Genomic DNA, 25,252 nt, shown 5'->3' with positions numbered 1-25,252 from the left:
TTTCTTTCATTTTTTCCCCAAAAATCTGAATTCAAGCTAACAATAAAGTAAATATACCCTGCATGAAGTAACATGTATCTTATTTAGAATATTAAAATAATACATTTCATATTCCTATCAAAACAAAAATGATATTGTAACATTTAACAGCATAATATGTTGTCAGAAATATTTCTTCCATAACAAATGTTGAATACAGCTGTGTTTAATGCAAATATTAAAGTAAAACATTTAAAGACGTACCTTGTCTCCAATCTTTAAGAAGATGCTGAAGCCGTCCCAGGAGATGAGCTGCAGCTTGTTAGAAATGTTCTGGCACACTTCTCTCACTTTAGTGTTTGTGCCAACTTCAAAGGCCTGTGAAAAGATGAACCATAACATTTATTGAGTCTCTCTTATCTGTATGTAAACTTGCAATAAGAATAAGCTAATATGAAGCAGCTTTACATTAGTATAACGTTGATGGCTTATCCTTAGGATTGGTGATGAATATGAAATTAGTAGAGGTCAACAATCCAGCAGCCGTTATAATGTGCGGCACAAAATACCGCAGCTCCATACACTATTTAGTGGCCACTGCCGGGTACTGCAGTAAATAATAAGCGCTAATCTGCAGTACCTGCCAGCAGCCATTAAACTATATGACGAAGCGATGGTGTTCCACTCCATATACTGTTTACAATTTTTTTTCTTACATTACAGGGGGAATGTAGAGAAAAAAATAAGAAAATGTGTGCTTGTTTTTCACATTAGTTTTTATTTTATTATTATTTATTTTATTTTTTTTTACAAAGGACCACTAAAATATACTTTAAATTGAGTTCCTCTTTCCGCAGCAATTCTGATGTACTGGACATGAGGTTTCTTTTTTCTCTACAAGCCTCATCTCAGACTGGCATTGTTTTTATTATTATTTAGTTTTATTTATTTTCTTCCCTGTTTATTTTACTTTTTATTTTATTTCACACATAAAGTCATAAACGACATTTTGTAGACATTTCAACATTTTAAAACATTGTTATTATTGATGATTTCCCCTGTAACTGGGAATGGAATATTAGTCCCAGTTACAGCAAATTTAGACATTTAAATCCACTACTGAGCTGATCTGGTTCTAAGAGTCAGCTTCCTACCGGCATTCAGCAATGACATGATCACTAGGATGGGAGGAGGAAGTGCTGCTAGCACTTTGTATACACATGGCTTGTTCAGTGCTGTGCACTCAGTGATCAGGAAGGCAGAAATGATAATAAACTATCTCTGCCTTCCCTCTGGGGAGTCCTTGTGTCTCTGAAGGCCAGCTCCCTACTCCAGCATGACCTTGTGTAGCTGCTGACTCTGCAATGACTTTTTATATTGTCATAGCAGAGTTACATGTGGGCTTGCCCAATGTTTTAATTGGTGGGGTGGTCCGCAACAGGATGCACAACTTTCTAAATAATCTTCATTAAAATCTTCTACCATTTGGTTGTTGCAAAGTGTCTGTATGTACAGACCTTGTATGTACATAAATAAGGACTTTACATAAAAAGTCCTTATTTAGCTCAATAGTCTGCAAAAGTGTTCAAATCCTTCCAAGTTCTGCTTCTTGTTTTGACAGCTAGATCTGCTTTTCTTCTCTTATTTCAGTGTCAGAGATAGCAGCAGGGAAGAATAAGGGTTGTACATAAATCTCCACAGTATGGAAAGTGGGGAAAACATCTACAGTCTTAGGGAGGAAAAGGTATCTGACAGATTTGGGCAGTATCAATGTACAGTAACAATATTATTATACTCCATCATTTACATCTGCCCACCTAGGACCTCGAATGTAGAGGAATCATCATAAGACAATAAATAATCGGGGAGAGCCACAAAGCTCAAAAATTGATGATCCAACAAAAATATTTTATCAAAATATCTGGATTTTATTATGCAAATACAATTACAAAATTTAGTGGATAAACATACTTAGAAACCACAAAGTGTATTAAAATGATGCACATAGTGGAAACAGTCTCTCCTTAGTCCTGTAAAAATTCATGGTTTCTATGTACGTTTATGCATTAAATTTCATAATTGTATTTGCATAATAAAATCCAGATATTTTGATAAAATATTTTTGTTGGATCATCAATTTTTGAGCCTTGTGGCTCTCCGCAATTATTTATAGTCTTAGGGAGGGCAGAGAAAACAAGGGGTAAAAAAGGAGGAAACTAAATGAAAAGAAAATAACTGCAGGATAAAAGCTGTGCTGATATGTGACATAATGAAGACAGCAGCACCCTGGATACAGGCAGAGCTCACATCTAGCCAATATAGTTCTTACAGACACTTCCACAAGTGAAACATTTTAAACTTAGATTCGGCTGCCAACTGCATATAATGGGGTCTAAAAAAGACTAATGAAGAGTGCTGAATGAGGGCTCATTCAGAGAAACATATTGTATGTTTGCAAATGTATTAAACATCCATGTGCTGTTCGTATGCAAAACTGATAGCATACGTACAGCACACTGACTAATGTAAGTGACGCGCTCCCTGGGCCATGGGGTACCCGGTGCCGGGCCGGTAGATGCTGGGGGTTGTAGTCACTGTGGCGGTGACCCGGTCCGTGACCCAGGGCGGTCTATCCAAGGGAAATTTATATGTATAGGTGTTAATGTCCGACTACGCCACTTGTGGAATGCGGCCAATGGAGACCGCCGCTGCAGAACAGTTCTCTGAAGCTGGTGGTTTTGCATCAAGGGTGGTATAACTCCCCACAGGAAGAGTTAGCTTCAGGGCTGTGTGTGGATGATGGTGGTTGTGCAGGGTGTCATTAATAACCACAGAGTCAGTATAGTGCAGTCCCAGGGTCTTTACTGATGACAATTAGACCAGCCTGGACTGAAGTACTGGCTAGAAGTAAGAGTCCGGTCAGCCTGGATGCAAACATAGAGTCCTCCTTACCAGATGGAGTTGTAGGCCTGCCCTTCTCACTATACTCTTTGGCTTTACTGATTGTAGCTGTGTTGTAGCCCATGTCCCTGAGTGTAACGCTCTGTGCTAACCTGTATGGCTGGCAGCCCGGGCCTTGTGCATGTGTTGCTCCTCCGTGGCAGTGCTGGTCCCTCTGTGCTGCTGAGCCTCCCTTGCCAGATGGAGTTGTAGGCCTGCCCTTCTCACTATACTCTTTGGCTTTACTGATTGTAGCGGTGTTGTAGCCCATGTCCCTGAGTGTAACGTTCTGTGCTCATCTGTATGGCTGGCAGCCCGGGCCTTCTGCATGTGTCGCTCCTCCGTGGCGGTGCTGGTCCCTCTGTGCTGCTGAGCCTCCGGGCGTCTGATGGGGCCAGGAGACCTTCAATCTCCTGCCCTATGGTATCTGCTGCTGGGCCTTCAGTGCCCCACAGCCTCGGACTCCGGTGTCCGGTCCTCTGTGTATTTCAGCTAGGACGAGCTTTCTCAGCTCCAGTCCCCAGCTCCTCTCTCCTCGATGTCCTAAACTCAACTCCTCACACTAAGACTCACTAACCCCGCCCCCAGATCCCAGTTGCCAAGGGGAGGGGACTCCCCTTGCTGGTCTGGAGCCAGGAAAGTGTTGCATGTGTAGTGTACCTGACTAAAAGGACCCCTGCTTGCTTCCAGGCATGGCATTACCTCTTTTTAGGGAGGCAAAGCCACTGTGGCGACCGGACCCCTGGGGTGCCACATAAGTCAATATGGTAACATTTTTACACATGGATCAATGCTTTTTGTAGTCATGACGTCCCATAAACCCAAATAATAGCTGTAGCCAATCATTGGCCTCAGTGATCTCCTGTAGCATAACGCTGCATTCACACATCCCTGCGTCATGGTCAATGATTCAAGGAACTGCGGTGGGTCTGCCAATCCAAACTCAAAGCCTTATAAGCATATATCAGGATATTAAGTTTAGTTCAGGAGACCCTTGACCAGTCAGTACAATCGGACCGCGATACATAAATGTGTGAATCCGGTTTAAAGCCAGGTTCAGTGAGCGTATACAAAATAATCTGTTTTTTATCTAGATAAAAACAGACGTTTTTTTCATCGTATTGTCATCCGTATGCAATGCATGTGTCTATTTTTTTATATCTCTATGCCATCTGCATGTCTATTTTGTACATCCATATGATATCCAGGTTTTATGTGAACAATGCAATAAATAATAAAAGACCAATTACAGTTTCCAATATTAGTAACTGCAATGGATTCGTGAAAAAATACACGATATACAGATGGTATCCCTTATGCGATTTGTTTTTTGCACATCCATTGACTTATAATGAGTGAGTCTGATACATAATACAGATCAAAGTAGTACACGCTGCAAATTTTTTACACGTGGATCATCGCTCTGTGTGTAAAAACGTTCATTTGAACTTGCACATTGATCCATTTGTATGCCACCCGATTTGCATATAGACAGCGCACGAACTGAATATACACTCTTCTGTATGAGCCCTAAGGCTGAGACCAACTCTCATGATGGGTCTATCTGACAGTCATGGCAGCATTAACAGGAGAAACCGATTCCCTTTAAATATTCTAAATCTATTTTACATGAGAAAATAAGCCATGAAAGACCGTTTATCCTTTAAAGTTTCCATAGACAAACAAAATAGGATGTAACACGGCACATGTATAGGTCTATGGAAGGATTGCACTCATACCTGTTCTGTGTCGTTTGGAAAGTACACTTTGTGGTAAATCTTGGTGCTCATTTGCTGAATGGCTTCAACTTCTACCTGGTGAGGGGGCTGTTTTCGTGGGCCAGTTCTATGTTCCATAACAAAAGAATAGTCAGCAACATCCAGAAAATGAAATATCTATTCCATACAATACACAAGTAACTTTTAAAGAGCTTCAAACAAAACATAACATAAAGAATTACTATATACAGTATGCAGGCACATAATTATTGAGTTTAGTGCAAATAATGGAATAATGCTCTGTGTACAGTTTTTCTAGTGAAGCTGCTTTGGTGCTGTAAATGGATTCAACTTTATACCAACACATTGTTTTAAAGGGAATCTGTCAGCAGGTTTTTGATATGTAATCTGACAGTAGCATGATGTAGGGGCAGAGACCCTGATTCCAGCGATGTATCACATACTGGGCTGTGTGTTGCCGTTTCAATAAAATCAGTGTTTTATCAGCAGGAGATTATCACTAGAGGACTAGGTGTCTTGTGCCTTCTGGTACAACCACGCCCCCAGAACTGATTGGCAGCTTTCTGTCAATATACAGTGCACACAGAAAGCTGACAATCCATGGTGTGGGCAGGGTTACACAGAGCTCAGAATTCAGAGCTCTGCTAGATCTGCAGCAGAGAACAGTCTGATTCTATCACAAGTGCTTCACCCATTAAACTAAGTGACACATCGCTGGAATCAGGGTCTCTTTGCCTACATCATGCCGCTCTTGGATTACATAACAAAAACCTGCTGATGGATTACCTTTACTGTTCAGGTAATTGGGAGGTTTCCATTTGTTATGCAGTGAAATAAGTTCCATGTGATATCATACATTATAAAGTAATTTTATTTTGCAGTACTATATAGTGTATACATTTCAAGTGTAAACCAGACTAGGTATCTTATTACTGTTGTATTCTTTTTATTCTTCGTTTACAATCCTTGGATAGCGGTTCCTTCTGACGGTTCTCAATAAATTTCTGAACATGAATCAACAAACTTTTACTTGGTGAAAAGAGCCCGGTGCATAGCCATAGCAGCTGCCATCCATTGCTTAAACTGTAACTGGAAGAAGAAACAGTTTTATGCAACAAAAGTAAAATAGAGAATGACAAATTTGATGCAGTAAATATGGAAGTTGGAATTCAGACATTTACAGGCAGCAAGTTTAGTTAGTCTCTAGTATAATAAACACTTATAGAAATTACTGTCTATAGAAAATCTTTTCCCAGTATAAAAAAAGGTAGATCACCAAAGAAAATACTGGAAGATCTAAGTACATAAATGGAAACACAATCTTTATTGAAGAAATGCAATAGAGGCACATAAAATGCCAAATGCAAAACCATAGAGATGAAATCAGAATCTGCCCATAGAAAAAGAGGAGGAACTCCGAAAGTAATAATTTATATGAGTGAAAAAATTAATTGATGTAAGATGTAAGAATATGCCAAAAGTAAAAGTAAAGTGCTCAGTGTCACATAATGAATATAGATAATGCAGAAAGTGAATAATGCACAAAGCATATGAGGAATGTCAAAGGCAAATATAAAGTGCTAAGTAAAGAGACATTGAAGGGAATGCAGGGAGTAAGTGCTGAATAATACTGCTGAACAATACAGCCAGCATATAAACCAGGAAAGAAGCACTTACTGACCAAACAAACCAATCTTACAGTGTCCATTTTAGGACATGATCAGATATCAAAATCAAACATCAGAATGATGTCAGTTTGAGGCTAAAGAACCTGTCTGAGAACTGATTTTGATAAGTGATTCTGACAAGTGATTCTGACAAGTGATTTTGACAAGTGATTCTGATAAGTGATTTTGATGTGTGATTCTGACAAGTGATTCTGATTCTGACAAATGATTCTGACAAGTGATTCTGACGAGGGATTCTCACGAGTGATTCTGACGAGTGATTCTGACGAGTGATTCTGGTGAGTGATTCTGACGAGTGACTTTGACGAGTGACTTTGACGAGTGACTTTGACAAGTAAAAAAAGAAAAAGTAACTGTTTGCTGATGGGACTTGAACCCAAAATCCTGCATCCCAAAGCCAGTGCACTAACCATTGAGGTATAAACTCAGTTATAAAAAGATTGGAGTTATATTTGGTTATATGATTTTCAGTGTAAACTTGTCTAAAACTCATTGGGACTTATGCACAGACTGCAAGCAAGCCAAATTCAAATGATGTTTGATTCTGATGTGTGAGTCTGATGTGTGACTTTCTTCAAACATCAAAATCAGAATCACAATGACTTTTAGTCACCCTGAGTGTTTTCATGGTTGATAGAAAAGCCATTAGTTAGTATCACTTGACTGGACAGCGCAACTGTAAGGCATTAGTCTCTGAAACTACAGTGTTAAGAGTTCAAATCCTAATAGGAATAAGAATTTTTTTTTTATCATGCCTATTTAGCATACAAACTACAGGGGTGTTTTACTTTTAATATCTGACACTCTGATTGTCATCCTGACGTGTTAAGACTTTCAGACACGCTGTCTATTTGCATGGTAAATTACACAGCAAAAGTAAATTGGGAGTTTGCTGCCAGTACTTAGGTGTATGGAAATAAAAATTTACAATAAAGACATTTTATCATTAGACCCCTTTAAGAAATTATGGAAATATAAAGTCACTTGGAAATAGATATGTAGTAAATTATTGCCTCCCAATTTACTTTGGCTATGTAATTTATCATGCAAATAGACAGTGTGTCTGAAAGTCTTAACACATCAGGATGACAATCAGAGTGTCAGATATTAAAAGTAAAACACCCCTGTAGTTTGTGTGCTAAATAGTCATAAATAAAAAAGAATCCTATTCCTATCAGGATTTGAACTCTTAACACTGTAGTTTCAGAGACTGATGTCTTACCATTAAGCTATCCAATCAAATGACACCAGCTAATAGCTTTTCTTGTCTTATGAGATCAACCATGAAAATACTCAGGGTGACTAAAAGTCATTGTGATTCTGATTCTGATGTTTGAAGAAAGTCACACATCAGACTCACACATCAAAATCAAACCTCATTTGAATTTGGCTTGCTTGCAGTCTGTGCATACGTCCCAATGAGTTTTAGACAAGTTTGCACTGAAAATCATATAACTAAATAGAACTCAAAGGTTTTCACAGCAGAGTTTATAGCTCAATGGTTAGTGCACTGGTTTTGGAACACAGAATTTGGGTTCAAGTCCCATCAGCGTACAGTTACATTTTTTAAAATTATTATTACAGTTGTAAAAGTCACTTGTCAAAGTCACTTGTCAGAATCACTCGTCAAAATCGCTTGTCAGAATCGCTCATCAAAATCACTTGTCAAAATCACTCGTCAGAATCATTTGTCAAAATCACTTGTCAAAATCACTTGTCAGAATCACTCGTCAGAATCACTTGTCAGAATCGCTCATCAAAATCACTCGTCAGAATCACTTGTCAGAATCGCTCGTCAGAATCATTAATGAGTCAAAATCACTCGTCAAAATCACTTGTCAGAATCACTTGTCTGAATCACTTGTCAAAATCACTCGTCAAAATCGCTTGTCAGAATCGCCTGTCAGAATCGCTCGTCGAAATCACTCGTCAAAATCGCTTGTCAGAATCGCTCATCAAAATCACTCATCAAAATTATTTGTCAAAATCACTCGTCAGAATCACTTGTCAGAATCATTTGACAAAATCACTTGTCAAAATCACTTGTCAGAATCACTCGTCAGAATCGCTCATCAAAATCACTCGTTAAAATCACTTGTCAAAATCACTCATCAGAATCACTCGTCAGAATCACTTGTCAGAATCGCTCATCAAAATAATTCGTCAAAATAATTCATCAAAATCACTTGTCAAAATCACTTGTCAGAATCACTTGTCAAAATCACTTGTCAAAATCACTTGTCAGAATCACTTGTCTGAATCACTTGTCTTAATCACTTGTCAAAATCACTCGTCAGAATCGCTGGTCAGAATCGCTCGTCAAAATCACCCGTCAAAATCATTTGTCAAAATCACTCGTCAGAATCATTTGTCAAAATCACTTGTCAGAATCACTCGTCAGAATCACTCGTCAGAATCACTTGTCAGAATCGCTCATCAAAATCACTTATGAAAATCACTCGTCAGAATCACTCGGCAAAATCACTTATGAAAATCACTCGTCAAAATCACTCGTCAGAATCACTCGTCAAAATCACTCATTAAAATCACTTGTCAGAATCACGTGTCAGAATCACTCGTCAGAATCACTTATCAAAATCAGTTCTCAAACAGGGTATTTAGCCTCATCATTCTGATGTTTGATTTTGATATCTGATCATGTCCTAAAATGGACACTTTACAAGCTAAAATGGTCAAATGGATGTCAGATCCATCTCACCCAATGAATGTTTCGCTTCTATGCTTCAGGAGAGGTGGATCTCGCATCTATTTGACCATTTCAGTGTGGGGTGTTTGGTTGCTCTTTGGCATCTCATTACTTAACACTTTATATTTGGACCTTCTATTCTCTGGTATATGTGAACTTGTATGAAGATTTAGAGAAAAAATACAAATATTTTACCAAAAGATTTACACATAAAATAGTGAAACAACTAACTGAACATATCGTTAAATACATTTGCCAATATATTCAGCAATATATATGCAGAGCATAGAAAATATTTATGTGTATTCATTGGAACAATGCAGAGGATCCATTCTATATTGACATTTACCTGTTGCTATTTGCTGTCATTTGCTTCAAGATCTGGCAGTAGATTTCATCTCTGAGAGATTCCTCACGTACTGGGCCAGAGAATATCTGATCAGTAAGCTCGACTGGGGAGCGAGATTGTTTTGATGGGTAGTCTCCCATATATTTCATGATAGGTAGCTAATGTTAAGGTCTGTAATTGAGGCGTGTTCCCTGGTCTTACACGACTTTCTATCAACACTACAAACAACATTGTTTTTTCATAGGGGGCTTTATCGTATTCCTGCTAATATCCCTGATGGTCTAGAGCAGTATTTCTCTATGATTATGACGCGCCCCCTGGGCCTGTGCTGCTTCTGCTGCGCAGGGGGATACCCGGAGCCGGATCTGCTGGGGATAGTAGTCCTCGTGGCGGTGACCCGGTCCGTGCCCAGGGTGTCAAACTAAGCGGCGGAGTTTAGTATAAGATGTTATAGTGTTCGACTACGCCACCCGTTGAATGCGGTTATGAAACCGCCGCTGCAGGGCAGACCGCTGAGGCCGGTGGTACGGTTGTGCAGCGTGGATAGTATAACCCCCAACGGGAGGGGTATGGCCTCAGGGCAGCGGACGTGGATGATGGGGATAGTAGAATTGCTCGCAGGCACCAGGAACCACTCAGAGACGGTGCGGTGTAGTTCAGGGTCTTTACTGGTGGCAAAGGTAAACCCTCCCGGGAGTACTGGCTAGCGATCGGGGCCTGGTCAGTCCGTGAGCAGATAGGATCTCCCCTGGCCAGGCGGAGTTGTAGGCCTCCCCACTAATTGTACTCTTCCTGGCTACCTTGCTAGAAGCGGGTAAAAGTAGCCCACGTCCCTGAGTGTACCGTGTGGTGCTCACCCGTATGGCCGGTGACTCGGGGCCTTCTGGTAGCCTCCGCTCCACGACAGCGGTGCTGGTCCCTTGCGTGTGACCGTGCCTTCGGGTTTCTTGGCCAGAGGACCTGAAATCCCCTGCCGGTCGGTTTCTGCTGCTGGATATGGCTCAGTCCCCACAGCCTCGGACTCCGTGTCCGGTGAGATCTCTTCAGTCAGGACGAGCTCTACAGCTTCCAGTCTCTGACACTCACTCCTGCTCCTACAGAGCTCCTGTTGTCACTTTCCCTGCAACTGCTCCACACCAGACCAGACTGTGTCTCTGTCTCTGTCTGTGTTCTTTTCTAACCCTACCTCAGCCCCAGTTTATATAGGGGAAGTGCTTCCCCTCCCAGGACTGGGCAGGAGGTGTGGCATGCTCAGGATTCCTGACCAGGAGACCTCCCACCTGCTCACAGACGTAATATTGCTATTACTGTGGTAACCAGACCCCTGGGGTTCCACAATTACATCAAATTAACCCAGAACATACATGTTTCAGATGGTACATTATGATGCAGTTCTTAAAACCATAAGGTCAGTGTACAACCCTTTGAGACATAACAATTACCCAATATGTTCTTCATATTGGGCACCTAAGGGATAGCTTAAGAGTTATTAACTGATATATGCTTTAATCTAAGGTGATTTAAGGGTTTAGCAGGTTTTTAGACCCCAAAGTAACATCATCTCAGTAAAGTAGCTGTAATGATGATTACTTCCATCCTTTATAATATATGTCCATGTCTCTGTTGTCTTGTATTCCGTCAGCTAATTCTTTGTAACTGAGCTTGCAAGTGCAGGGGCTTGGTCTGCACTTATAGCCCTTCGGCTTCCCGGCCTATTTCATCCCCTGGTGCCGACCTCCTGCCATTGATCGGCAGGTCACTCTTCTCTGTGACCGGCTCCCCTGGCCAACATCTCGCGCAAGAGCTGTCGTTTCCAGGGACGGCGCATGCACAGATGGATATTCCGACTCTCACAACATCATCAGGATATGATGGAATGATGGTGCCTGCCAAGATGTTGGCCGGGGAGCAGGTCACAGAGAAGAGTGATCTGTCAATCACTGGCAGGAGACGAACGCCCTTAGGAAAAAAAGGTCATTGCAACTTAATTTGCATAAGAATTTGCAGATGGATTAAAAGACAATGGAGACCTGAAATTGTAAAATAAAGGTATGGAAGTAATCATCATTAGTTCTCACTCACACATCAGTATTTGTTCAGTATTTTACATCAGTATTTATAAGCCAAGACAAGAAGTGGAACAATCAGAGGAAAGTATAATAGAAACATGTCACCACTTCTCCATTTTTGACCCACTCCTGGTTTTGTCTTACAAATACCGATGTGAAATACTGACTCAATACTGCCTTGTGACCTTACAGATACTTTACTGTGATGACACTCCTTTGGGGTCTAAAAACCTGCTGACAAGTTCCCTTTAAAACAAAATACCGTATATACTCGAGTATAAGCCGACCCGAATATACGCCGAGGCACCTAATTTTACCACGAAAAACTGGGAAAACTTATTGACTTGAGTATAAGCCTAGGGTGGGAAATGCAGCAGCTACTGGTAAATTTCCCCATCCTGGTATTGCCCACTCATCACCAATCCTGGTATGCATGGCCCCCTCATCCCCAATCTTCATATGCATGGCCCCCTCATCACCAATTCTGATATGCATGGCCCCCTCATCCTCAATCTTGGTATGTATGGCCCCCCTCATCCCCAATCCTGGTATGTATGGCATCCCTCATCCTCAATCCTGGTTATGTATGGCACCCCTCATCCCCAATCCTAGTATGTATGGCACCCCTCATCCCCAATCCTGGTATGTATGGCACCCCTCATCCCCAATCCTGGTATGTATGGCACCTCTCATCCCCAATCCTGGTATGCATGGCTCCCCTAATCCCCAATTCTGATATGCATGGCCCCCTCATCCGCAATCCTGATATGCATGGCCCCCTCAGCCCCAATCCTGATATGCATGGCCCCCTCATCCCCAATCCTGATATGCATGGCCCCCTCATCCCCAATCCTGGTATGCATGGCCCCCTCATCCCCAATCCCCTCTGCTCCAGGACTGCTCCTGTTCTGCCAGCAGCAGCTCGCCTCCGCATCTGAGCAGCGCAAGACGTCACTACCATGCACTCTCAGACGTCGAAGTGAGCTGCGGGGATATTCACCCCTCTCCACACCGGAACTATGTGCATGGAGAAGAGTGAATATCCCTGTTCTTTAATGGCGTGCGCACAGTGTCAGCTGTCTTGTGTGCCTGCTACTAAAGAGAATGCATTTTCACCCCCATGGGTGTGGAGAAGGGTGTATATGCATTCTCTTTAGTAGCGGGCACAGAGAATCACTGAGCCGCAACGGTAGCTGCGGTGCTGCTGACACTGTGCGAACGCCATTAAAGAAATTAATATTCACCCCTCTCCACTCCCATGGGCGTGGAGAAGGGTGAATATTCATTTCCCTTTATCAGCGGGCACACGTGATAGCTGCAGCAGCCGGCTACTGAGTGTGCCCCGCTCCTCCGCCGCAACCCCTCCTACTATCCACCACCGGACTATGTATATACTTTGGGCTTTTTCAGCCTAAAAAATGGGCTGAAAAAGTCGGCTTATACTCGAGTATATACGGTAACTGGTTTACAACAGTAAAGGGATCCTTTTGTGTGATTTGGAGTAATGTAATACTACATTTTACTAGCTATCATCCATATAAATCTTGTAAATTGTATAGAAGGGTCGCTCGAATGTTTGATGTCGGGTGCTCTGAATTAGTAGTAGTATCCAGAATAAATAAAAAAAACTTTGGCACTCCAAATGTAAAGCAAATAATATTTCTTGAAACCCCATATGGCAAAGCAGATGTCAAGCAGACCAATGTTTCGACCCCAAGGGGTCTTTATCAAGGTATATCTGCTGTAAGTGGGGTGCCTTCAGGATCAAGAATGCGGTGTATAAAAGTGTATAACGTACAAATCCTATCATGTAACCGCTGACTAACTAACAGGTTCCAGTGCATTATTAACGCAACTAACCCAGGAAAATATATTCCTCAGCATTGAGATTGCAACACCAAGAAGGTAAATTAGTGGAATTATGATACTCTGAGGATTTCTAGACATGTTAATTATATGCAAATGATGAAAAACTGAAACAATGTTCAATACGACTGGATTTCACACGCAGAAATACAGGATTCTACAGGCCTTGGCTGAAATCAATGAAGTTATTAATGGTTGTTTGAGGAATATTCTGCCATGCTGAATGCATTTGGGCTCAGAAGTCATCAAGATCCCCTGCTGGCAACTCCCTTTATAATTGCCCACCAATGGCGTCCCAGAATTGTTCTGTAGGCGACAAATCTGGAATCCTTGCAGGTCGTGGTAGCAGGCTATTCACAGTAACATAAGCAACACGCAGCCTGGATTTTATTGGACTTTTTAACCTGAATCTGAATTAGATTAAATTTTTATATTTTGGATAAATATTTGTCCTGCATTTCAATTTTCTGGGTTTAGCTATCATCCATCTATCCAGTGCATGAATTAAGGATATCAATGAAAGCCTGGCATGCATAATCTCGCAGATCTGCCACTTCACAAATCTTCCGAAGCAAGGGCTGTCTGAGTGGTTCTCTCGTGTAAGCCCAAAGCTGTGACTTACCACGAGATCTTTGTAAAAAGGCCTTGGAAACACTCTCAGGATCTGGAGGTCTAAGGACAGCACCAAACATAGAAATTAATACATTTTTATTAAAAGTGCACAGACTCTTAAACTTTCCTATTATAAATCCATATATGCTCCTAAAGTACGGTATGTTCCTAGGGTAAAATATATAATATAGATATAACTGTTGGTTGCATAAGAATGTACAGGGTGGTCCAAAAGTAGGTGGACAGAAAGTGTAATAACGTTATGAAGGGGGAGATTTATCAAACAAAATCCAGTAATTTTAGATAACATTATGTGGAGTGATGAAGCTTCTTTCAAATTATCCGGCCATATTAACAGACATAATTGTATTTACTGGTATAATGAGAACATGCATTTAACATTAGAGCAACAAGTAAATGAGCCTGGTGTCAATGTTTGGGGTGGTATTTCAAGTTTTGGTGTTTTAGGATCAATATGTTTTGATGGAACAGTCACAGGAGATAAGTATCTCAAAATTCTAATGAATCAAGTTGTTCCCCAGTTACAGCAACAGCCTAATTCAAATGACCTTTTTTTCCAACAAGATGGGGCCCCTCCACATTATTCTAGAGTAGTCTGCGAGTATCTTGATGACACATTTCCTAATAAATGGATTGGCCGAAGAGGCCCACTTGATTGGCCGGCACGTTCACCAGACTTGACCCCAATGGATTTTTTCTTTTGGGGAGTACTCAAGGACAAAATTTATAGTCGAAAACGAAAAAGTGTCAGCGATTTGAAAAATTACATAAGAGATGCATTTCAAGAAATTAATACCCAAAGAGACTTGTGCAAAAAAGTTTGTCGAAGCGTAAGAGGCGACTTCAAAGCTGTGCAAATTGTAATGGAAAACAGTTTGAGCACCTGCGTTGATGAAATTTAAGGGCTTTTGTATTGTTGTTCAGAATAAAATTTAATTGTCAATGTTATGCTTGTGTTAGTAAATATAATTTTATATATAAATCAAAATAAATGTTATTATTTTCTGTCCACCTACTTTTGGACCACCCTGTATATAATACACATACACATACAGTGACGAGCAAAAAGGGTAACAATGTTTTGAACTTTTGACTTTTCAGGCTCCATATCTCACCATCCACTACTGCTTCAAACTTGACACTACCATCATTTTATAGACATTCATCTTGGCTATCTCATACACAAATTTGACTTACAACAATTTAGTATATCACTAGTTATGCAGATTCTTGTCATGTCACTGCATCGTTACTGTTTTGCTCCTGGTGGTGGAATTTTTTTTTATTCCTGTATACTACAAATTACAACTCGTTCTCACATTCCCTAAGGCTAAGTGCCCACGATGCAGAAATGCTGCAGATGTTTTCCGCATCTGCCTGGCAGGAAAAACGCATGCAGATTTTACATGCGTTTTTCCCGCCAGGTAGAAGCATCTGTCAAGCGTTTTTGCATCCATTTCTGCATGCGGGTTATCAAGTGCTTTTCCAAGCGATTTTAGCATCACTTGGAAAAGTGCTTGACAACTTGTTCACACTATATAAATCCATGCAACCGGCATGGATTTATATAGTGTGACCAAGTTAATAGTTAAAAAAAGAATAAAAATGGTAAAAAATAAAAAATAAAGATTATACTTACCTTCCGATGGCCCCCGGTGTTTTCTCCACTGCGTCCGGTCTGTTGTACGGCTTGCGATGGTCTAAAAGGACCTTTCATTATGTCATTTAGTCATGAAAGGTCCTTTTAGACCATCGCGAGCCGTACAACAGACCGGACGCAGTTGAGAAAACAACGGGGGCCATCGGAAGGTAAGTATAATCTTTATTTTTTATTTTCAATTCTTTTTTTAACAGGTTCTATGGTACCCAGGTCTGGATGAGAGTCTCCTCTTCTCCAGACCCAGGTACCATCCGCACATTGAATCACTTAATATCCGCATGTGCACATTATCATTGGGGACCATGGGGTACGGATTACCAAGCGTTTTTTAAGCGTTTTCGCTGCGGAAATTCCACGGCAAAAACGATTGAAAAACGCATAGTGGGCACGGAGCCTAATAGCTCAGTGTGTTATTAGGTTGATTCCCAAACAAAAGGTCACTGGTTCGAATCGAGGAGCAGCCGTGAAGAAGATTTCCTAAGAAAAAAGAAACAACATGATCCAGCTTATTAATAGCGGTCTCCCGGCCAAGAAAATTGCCAAAGTGCATCAAGTGAGCGTCATGACAGTTGGAAGAATATGAAATGAAATCAGTCCATCCATTCAAAAGCAAAGGAGTCAATTAGTCGGCTCATTACAAGGTCTATCAGTTCTGGTATGACAAACACAGCAGTGGAGGTGACTTATATGCTTCATAATAGTGAGATCACAGACGTCCATGCAAGCACCGTAAGACGCACGTTACACAAGTCTTGAATGGTGGCTCGAAAGAGGGTGAAGAAGCCTCAACTTCAATATTGTCATAAGAAACGTCTGCTCGAATTTGCAAAAAAGTAGGAAAAGTGGACAGTATAAGATTGGAAACAGTTGATTTGGAGCGATGAGACAAAAGTCATTAGTCTAGGATCTGATGGGTGCAAATGGTTCTGGAAGAAACAAGGAGAAAAGTGAATAACGGATTGCGAAATTGAAGGAACTGTCAAGATTGGTGGACGAAGACTGATGATATGGGGTTGTTTCACAGCTAAAAGCATTGGATACTTGACCAGCATCGATGGTGGTCTCAATGCTGAGCTTATATGTGAGTATCCTATAAGACGAGTTACTTCGTACACTTGAGTACTATGGGTATGAAAAGGACGATGTAGTGTTCCAGCAGGACAACGACCCGAAGCATACATCAAGATTGGCGAAGAAATGGTTCAATGACAATGAAGTAGAGGTACTGGATTGGCCCCCACAGTCCCCAGACCTCAACCCAATCGAACACTTGTGGGTGAAGTTGAAGAAAAAACTGTATATATACCCAAGTAAATCGACCAGTATGCACCAACTTTGGGAAGAGACCTGAGATCAGATTTCAGTAGAGACATGCTTGAATCTGATCAAGAGCATGGCCAGAAGGATTCAGTCAGTGTTGAAAGCCCAAGGTGGATTTACAAAATACTAACAAAATAATACAAATTAAAATTTAGATTTTTAGGAGAAAAACAGTAACAATGCAGTGACATGACAAGAATCTGTATAACTAATCAAATGTTAAATAGTTGCAAGTCAAATGTATGTATGAAATAGCCAAGATGATTGTCTATAAAATTATGGTAGTCTCACGTTTGAAGCAGTAGTGGATGGTGAGATATGGAGCCTGAAAGTCAGAAGTTCAAAACATTGTAATCCTTTTGCTCTTCAGTGTATACACTTATACCTGCTTCCATATCTTTGCACTTAAAATATGTTTACCTGAAATACTGCACAGAATATTCCTCTAGTGTGTATGGCTTGACTTCTTCCAGTTGGCTAAACTCATCAAATGAAGAGCTAATTAATTCTGATTTCCGCTGTTCTGGGGACATAGCAATCATTCGCTAAGGGAAAAAATAAAATCCAGAAATTAATAAGGCTCATCTTGCAGGAGACATGGTTTATTTCACATTTATCAAATGGAAAGAACAAAAAAAGGGCACTGTGTACTTTACATAGGCCATTTGCTTACCAGTATTTCAGAGCTAGGTTTGGTAAGGGTTGGTACAATATAGATGGCATCCAAAGACACAGCACCACTGTTTCCAGTTCTTTCATTTTGTGCATGGATCCAGCTCGGCCCATTCTGTAGATCTGAGCTTCTGTTAAGAAGAAGCAGATCCCCATTCCGAAAGGTTAACAGGTCTGGTTCATCTAAGAATAGAGAAAAAAACTTGTGACGGGCTCAGAAATACTTTGTTAAAAAAAGGTTCATCTTTGGCCCTTGGGTTTATACTTTGTGCGACTGTGAAACAATCCCGCCAAACATATGATTAGACAGTTGCAACTGTATGTCTATATTTCTATTCCTAATTTTTGTATGTTGTTATATCGTAAAAATGCAATTATTGTTGGGGGCATGAGAATATTAGTAGACGACACTATTGTGTCCGGCATAAAAGATAGACCCTGTCAAAATACATTGAAACGGAGTCCAAAGTCTCAGACTTTTGCCTTATTTTACTCTATGGCTCTGTTGGGGTTCTGTCTGAATCCTTTCTTTTTGGGCTTCAGATGGAAGCCCTTTAGGGCTTCTACAGACGACCGTATTTTCGGTCCGTGTGCGATCCGACAAAACATTGTATTGCACTCGAACCAATGTTATTCAATGGGGACATGCACATGTCTGATTTTTGCAGCATGCTCGATTTGCATCCGATATTCGGATCACACTCAGCCATGCAAGTCAATGAGTCCTGGAAAAAATTAGACTGCACTCAGATGACATTTGAGTGACATTTAAGTGCAGTCCGATTATCATGAACTGATAGAACGGAGAAGGTGGAGAATTTATTTTTCCATCTTTTCCTCATTTGAGAAAATTGGATCACACTATGCTCACTCTCTGATGAAAGTTTGATCAGAATGTGATTAGCATGATTGGCCCGATTCTCTCGGATGAGAGAAAATATGCTGGTGTGATCCCAGCCTTATAGAGATCGCAAAGGAGTCTAAAACGTGGTTTGAAATTACCCTAAGCCAGTCTCTGTGTTCATTGTATTGTTAGATGCAGTCTCAGTTTATCATTTATGAACTCTAATAATACCTGTTAATGTCTTTGGATTTGAACCCAATGGGTCTGTCAATGACCTTGAGCTGTCTTGTAGAGCTACTGCATACACAGACCTCGCCTTTAGCCCATCCAAAAAGAAGAGAAGCAGCTTAGCAATTTCTTCACTGTTCTGTGAGGTGAGAACAAATTGCTCTCCTCTTAGTGTATTTAAGACACAGCACTGACCAAATGATTTTTCAGCCCTGTAATAAACATAATTAGATATGCAATTTGTATATAGCTATAAACTATTCGAATATACAGTAATATTTCAATAATGAGAAAAGAAGGTTGTTTATCCTTACAAGGTTTAACATTTACCACTTGGCATGCAACTGAATTACAACATTGGCCATTCACCTACTACAGTATATATACAGGTGCATTTCACTAAATTAGAATATTTTCAAAAAGTTAATTTATTTCAGTTCTCCAATACAAAAAGTGAAACTCATATTATATAGTCATTACAAACAGAGTGATCTATTTCAAGTGTTCATTTCTGTTAATGTTGATGATTATGGCTTACAGACAATGCGAACACAAAAGTCATTATTTCACTAAATTAGAATAACTAACAAAAACACCTGCAAAGGCTTCCTAAGCAGAGGTCCCTTAGTCTGTTTCAGTAGGCTCCACAATCATGGCAAAGATTGCTGACTTGACAGATGTCCAGAGGGCAGTCATTGACACACTCCCCAAGGTCCCAGAGTTCCAATTTTCATTTGGGAATCAAGGTCCCAGAGTCTGGAGGAAGAGTGGAGAGGCCACAATCCAAGCTGCTTGAGGTCTAGTGTGAAGTTTCCACAATCAGTGATGGTTTGGGGAGCCATGTCATCTGCTGGTGTAGGTCCACTGTGTTTTATCAAGACCAAAGTCAGCGCAGCCGTCTACCAGGAAATTTTACAGCACTTCATGCTTCCCTCTGCTGACAAGTTTTTTCGAAATGGAAATTTCATTCTCCAGCAGGACTTGGCACCTGTCCGCACTGCCAAAAGTACCAATACCTGGTTTACACAACAGTATCACTGTGCTTGATTGGCCAGCAAACTCGCCTGACCTTAACCCCATAGAGAATCTATGGGATATTGTCAAGAGGAAGATGAGAGACACCAGACCCAACAATGCAGACGAGCTGAAGGCTGCTATCAAAGCAACCTGGGCTTCCATAACACCTCAGCAGTGCCACAGGCTGATCTCCTCCATGCCACGCCGCATTGATGCAGTAATTGATGCAAAAGGAGCCCGACCAAGTATTGAGGGCATTTACTGAACATACATTTCAGTAGGCCAACATTTCAGATTTTAAAAACATCTATCTTAAAGATGATCCGTCACCAGGTCAAAAGTGGCCGTTTTTTGCTCTTATTTTATTCCCACTGCTCTTCTGAGTATTCTCTGCTTTATTTATTTATTTTTAAACATACAGTTGCAGAGATATGGGCCTTTTTGTTTGATGATATTTTTTATAGTGTCTAGCAAGGTGGCATGGCTCACAGAATTCTTTGGGGGAGCGGTATCTTTTGACTGCATTATCACCCTTTGCGCAGTGCTCCCTTGGTGAACGCCATAAAAATTAGCACTAAATAAAAAAAGTCTGTTTCTCTGGAATAGTATCGCAGATTTAAAATAAATAAATAAAACACTGAATACTCAGGGGAGCAGCAAGAATAATATAATCACAAAATCTGGCCATTTTTGACCTAATCATAGGTCTTCTTTAATCAGTTCAGGATCAGGTCATTTTACCATGTTCCTAGCCATGCACATTTTCAGGTTTTACCATACGTGCGCTGTTAAAGGTGCAAATAAAAATTCTCATTCGGATATTCAAATAATTTTTACTTTTCTTTTTCACGATTCATGGGGCTTAATTTTTGTGTTATTTTTATATTCCTCTTTTTGCTGATATTTGAGGAAAATTTCAAGAAAATTAAGAAATCCGTGCCTATTTTTCACATTTTTTTAAATTTATTTACGACTACAAAAGGATATTTTAAATTGTGTCCACCTTTCTGTAGAAATTTTTATATATTGGACATTTTTTTAGACAGAGGTGGGGCTAGAAACAGTGTCTCACAGAATCTGCATCCATAAATTTGTTTTATTAATTTATGGTATTCTACTTTCATTTTGCTTTTTTATTTATTTATTTATTTTCATTTATTTCACATACTGTGGCTCTCATGAGGTCTTAAAAGACATTTGGGGGAATGTTAGCATATTAAAATATTATTTTTCATGCAGATTTCCCCTTCTGGGACTGTTGAAGGGGAAATGTAACCTTCTGACTGCATAGCAGAGCTGATTTGGTCTCCTAGGATTCAGCAGCCCCTGCTTTCTTGTTGATCACATGATCTCTGGGTCCAGAGAAGGAAGCACTGTTAGTGCTTTGAAATCTATATACACAAGTGCTGGTTCAGCTGTGTCTATAAAATAATTCTGAATGTGTCTGACAGCCGACTTCCCACCCAGACAGCTGTACAATATCATGCAAGCTGCTTAATCTGCATTGACATTTTAAAACGCCAGTGCAGAGTAAAGTGTGGACTGTCTGGACGTTTATAGTCTTTGGGCAGACCAGTAGTAGTTAAACATGATTATTTGTATGTTTTTCTCTTTATTAAGTGATATTTAAAAATTGTGAAAAACTTAATGCTAGATGTACCTTTTTGTGAGGATACCAGTTAAATCAGGAAAAGTAAGATCCAATAACTTTTTCTCAGTCTCATCCAGAAAACTCACTCCTTTCCAGTTTATTGCAACAATGAAGTGATTTCTGCTGATGCTGGGTCCTGAAGAACATGTAACAAATGAAGTAAATTATTATAAGACAACAGCATTTATACTGACAATAAAACCAGCAAAAATTGTCTTTCAATTATTATCATGAATATGAACCATATATCTGTGACAAGTATTATTCAATAAGCCCATCATTATAACACGTACTCAGCAGAAATGCCTTATCTTACCTGCAAATCTGGAGGCTTCAAAGAACTTTGAAAATAATAAAGGCCACTGCTGGCGAGAGTAATCTACTACTGTTTCCTTTACTTGTAGTGTAGGAGTCTTCTCTGTTATATATTGAGCCTAAAGAACAGACACACGAGTTCACTTTAGATGACTGGACAATTGTATATGGACACCTGACCATAACAGCTATATGAGCTTTTGGTCACCCCAATCCAAAGCCATGGAGTTTGGCTCCTATTTTGTGTCTATAACAGGCTGTACACTTCCGATTTAAAAAAGAAATTGATAGTGAGTCACTTCACTGGAGTGAAGATTGATGACATTTTCAAGAAACTCAATGCAAGGCTATGGACACAGGTTTCTCAGCAAATAAAAAATTCTAAAGGTATTCCTTATTTGTACAATAGCTATTCTTCACGATTCCTCCCCACACATGCATGCTTGGCTTGGCTGAGTGTGCATGTGTTGTTAAGTAGGAAAACAAACTAAGCGACCGCTCAACACCTTTGATTTATTGACCTATTTTGAATCAAATATGTCCAATCCCTCTTTTCCGTAATATCTGCCATCTGCAGAGAGTCTATACATGTGATAGGTCGGCTGAATTTCCTCTAAAAAAGCAGACCTTCAGAAGATAAAAATGATCACTCTACACCTCGTCAAAAGACAACGCAACACAGCCGTACCCAAGGCTGCTAGTAATCATGTAAATCAAATAACGCGGTCTGCAGACGTCATCTTTTCAATCAATAATTATTTTAGCATTTTTCAAAGAATTCTTTACATGCAGTAAGTATAAACAAAATTACACATCCATCATATTCACCATAGTGACGAGAAACACAGGTCCGGTGTAGACAATACTCCTTGCACAGCCGAGCCGACTATATGAAAAGCAGAGACACTACTTGACACTGAAGGAGTTTGCACATGTGGCGATGTTTCGAAGATCCTTCCCTTTTTCAAGCACCTTGACTTGTGTTTCTCATCACTATGGTGAATATGGTGGATGTGTAAACGTGTTTATACTTATCACATGTAAAGAATCCTTTGAAAAATGATAAAAGAAATATTGATTGAAAAGATGACGTCTACATACGGCGTTATTTGATTTGTGACCACTGTTACTGTAGCTGTAGCATGAAAGAAGGTCTCAACAGCGATTTGATTTGCAGTAATACTGCAATTTAATGAATCATGCCATGACACTATATTGCAGTGTTTTGTTTCTGGTCGTCCATTTCCTTGATTGTTCCTTATCTGCTATTTCTTCTAACAGCAAAAATTAAAAGGATACAGAATAATGCAGCAGGGAGCTAGAGTTATAAACTGAGGTCATTATTTTTAATGTTATGTGGGCAATTATATTATTACAGCAATATTTAACTTGAGATAGGAAAAACCATTAAAGTTAGCCTTTATGACATTAATTTCTGTGAGTATTTTAGCAAAACAGCACCTAACAAATAATTACTGTAACATACAGTAAAATATTGAAACAAAAAATAAATAAAAATGAGAAAAAAACTTTGCTGTGCCTAGAATGTTAATATTAAGATGAAGATAGGGAATAAAAATGGTCATTTTTTTTTTATTAAAGGGCTTTTCTCAACTTCTTAAATGGGTAAAATTGCAAAGTGCTTTTAAAAAAAAAAACTTTGCAATTTATCTCTTATTAAAAATCCTCTCCGTTCTTCAGAATATAGGGTTTTTAACTCTGTACTGTAGTTTACTGCTCATTGCCTAAGTTAGCGCCCACCTCTGCAATTTATCAGAGGTGGACAGTTTCCTAAGCAAACTGCGCAGTGCTTGCAAGCTCTTAGCTATAGAGCTTGCAAATGCTGCTCACGCTGGATCCAGATAGCTTCAGTGTCTCTGGGCTCCTCCAACACTGTAGAGCACACAGTTCGAACTAGCGGAATAACAATTCCACTGGCCTAATCTGTTAGTTACTAAGAGCGCACTGACAGTCGGCAAGCAGGGATCTGGGAGGCATGGGAGCAATGTGCTCCTGAAAATACTTGGCGCTATGACTAGTTGTTTGCTTGAAATGCGTTAGTGGTAATATTCTTAGCAATCTCGGGTTATAAATCCTGAAAGATGTTGGAAATAAAGGTTGAAGTTTTAATTTACATCAGTGCTGGACCATAAATCTCTAATGATTTACTTGCTGTAAGATCATCAGCCGGGACAGATCAGTGCATGTGTAGGGAGCCTTGCTTTTGCTATTGTTACTGATTTTTTTTTTTATTACACCTACTGTGGTTAGATTACTACCTTAGCTTGATTTTCCTTCAGTAGGGTTACCCAGTAACTGCTGGGCTTAGAGGCTAATTGCTTTGCAGGAATGCAGTCTTTTAAGACACTGTGCATGTGTTCTTCTTCTAGTAATGCACCATATTTAATATAGTAGTGTTTGGACATAAGCTCCACTAAATCATCCTCCTGCAAGAGAAAACTGTAACGTTAGTATTGATGTATCAAATCATAGAACAAATCTGTTGTAACATTTTATTTTTTATCAACATAAGATGATTTTCAGAGAAAAGAAAAAAAAATCATTTAGAATATAAAAATAATAGCTAAAAAAGTTACTGTAAACACTTTCTTTAAAAAAAAAATATATTTACAGTAGATGGAAGCAAAAGAAAGAACAGACATGTAAATAAAAGTCCATGAGATAATCTCACCTGTTCTATTCTGCCAGATTAAAGTGGAAAATTTAAACGCAGCTATCCTTTTTTTTCTAACATATGACATGGCCTCATTTGTCCTGATGGGGATCAGGATCCTGAGATCGCCACCAATTGCTCAAAACACGTCACATATGTGCGGCTTAAAGGGGTATTCCCATCTCCAAGATCCTATGTCAATATATAGTAGGTGTAATAAGAATAATATTAGCAAATACCTTCAATTAGAAATGTAGTATAGTATTTTTCATTCGCTATGCCACTTACCTCATGTGCAGGCAATACAGGACCTTAAGTATCCATGGTTATGACCACTTGCAGCTAACTAATTAACTGTCACTTTATCAGTGGACGTAACCATGGATACCTAAGGTCCTGCAATGCCTGGACATGAGGAAAGAGACATAGCGAATTAAAAATATTATACTACATTTCTAATTGTAGGTATTTGCTAATATTATTCTTATTACACCTACTACATATTGGGATAGGATCTTGGAGATCAGAATACCCCTTTAAGTGCATACAGGGCTGTGTATAGGCTCAATAGAAAGTTTATAATCATTGCATAATATTCTGCACCTTCAAAATAAAGATTGTTGCACCCACCGTAAAATCTGTTTCTCGTAGCCTTCATTGGGGGACACAGGAACCATAGGTTAATATGCTGCCACCTGGAGTATGACTCTAAGAATACAACTTAGAAAAAAAAAGCTGACTGCTCTCCACCAGGCTACACCTGGGCAGCAGACATCCAGTTATCCAGTTAGTCGAAGAGCAGTAGGAGGAGCACAACCAAGACACCTCCCAAACAAGGGAGGGTGCTGTGTCCCCAAATGAAGGCTACGAGAATGGGATTTTATGGAGAGTACCAAAAATC

The 25,252-nt window shown here is 39.8% G+C and overlaps 1 protein-coding gene across 2 annotated transcripts in view; it reads right to left on the bottom strand.

Annotated features, from left to right (window-relative positions):
• The window catches only part of MYO7B (myosin VIIB), a 255,392-nt gene that overhangs the window by 65,319 nt on the left and 164,821 nt on the right, over nt 1-25,252 (bottom strand). For both annotated transcript variants that reach the window (XM_073674582.1, XM_073674581.1), the window contains exons 31-41: nt 23,957-24,124; nt 21,679-21,796; nt 21,372-21,498; nt 18,698-18,906; nt 17,624-17,805; nt 17,371-17,495; nt 13,852-14,009; nt 9,403-9,556; nt 5,592-5,747; nt 4,659-4,764; nt 244-357 (exon numbers count right to left, since the gene is read on the bottom strand). In XM_073674582.1, coding sequence (XP_073530683.1) covers nt 244-357; nt 4,659-4,764; nt 5,592-5,747; nt 9,403-9,556; nt 13,852-14,009; nt 17,371-17,495; nt 17,624-17,805; nt 18,698-18,906; nt 21,372-21,498; nt 21,679-21,796; nt 23,957-24,124 — 1,617 coding nt within the window. The remainder of the gene's footprint in view (nt 1-243; nt 358-4,658; nt 4,765-5,591; nt 5,748-9,402; nt 9,557-13,851; nt 14,010-17,370; nt 17,496-17,623; nt 17,806-18,697; nt 18,907-21,371; nt 21,499-21,678; nt 21,797-23,956; nt 24,125-25,252) is intronic.

Source organism: Phyllobates terribilis, unplaced genomic scaffold, assembly GCF_046119375.1.
Source record: "Phyllobates terribilis strain yellow unplaced genomic scaffold, ASM4611937v1 Scaffold_3__8_contigs__length_932513732, whole genome shotgun sequence".
NCBI lineage: Eukaryota > Metazoa > Chordata > Amphibia > Anura > Dendrobatidae > Phyllobates > Phyllobates terribilis.
Note: the sequence above shows the minus strand (reverse complement) of the source record. Positions and strands in the feature narration are given on the sequence as shown.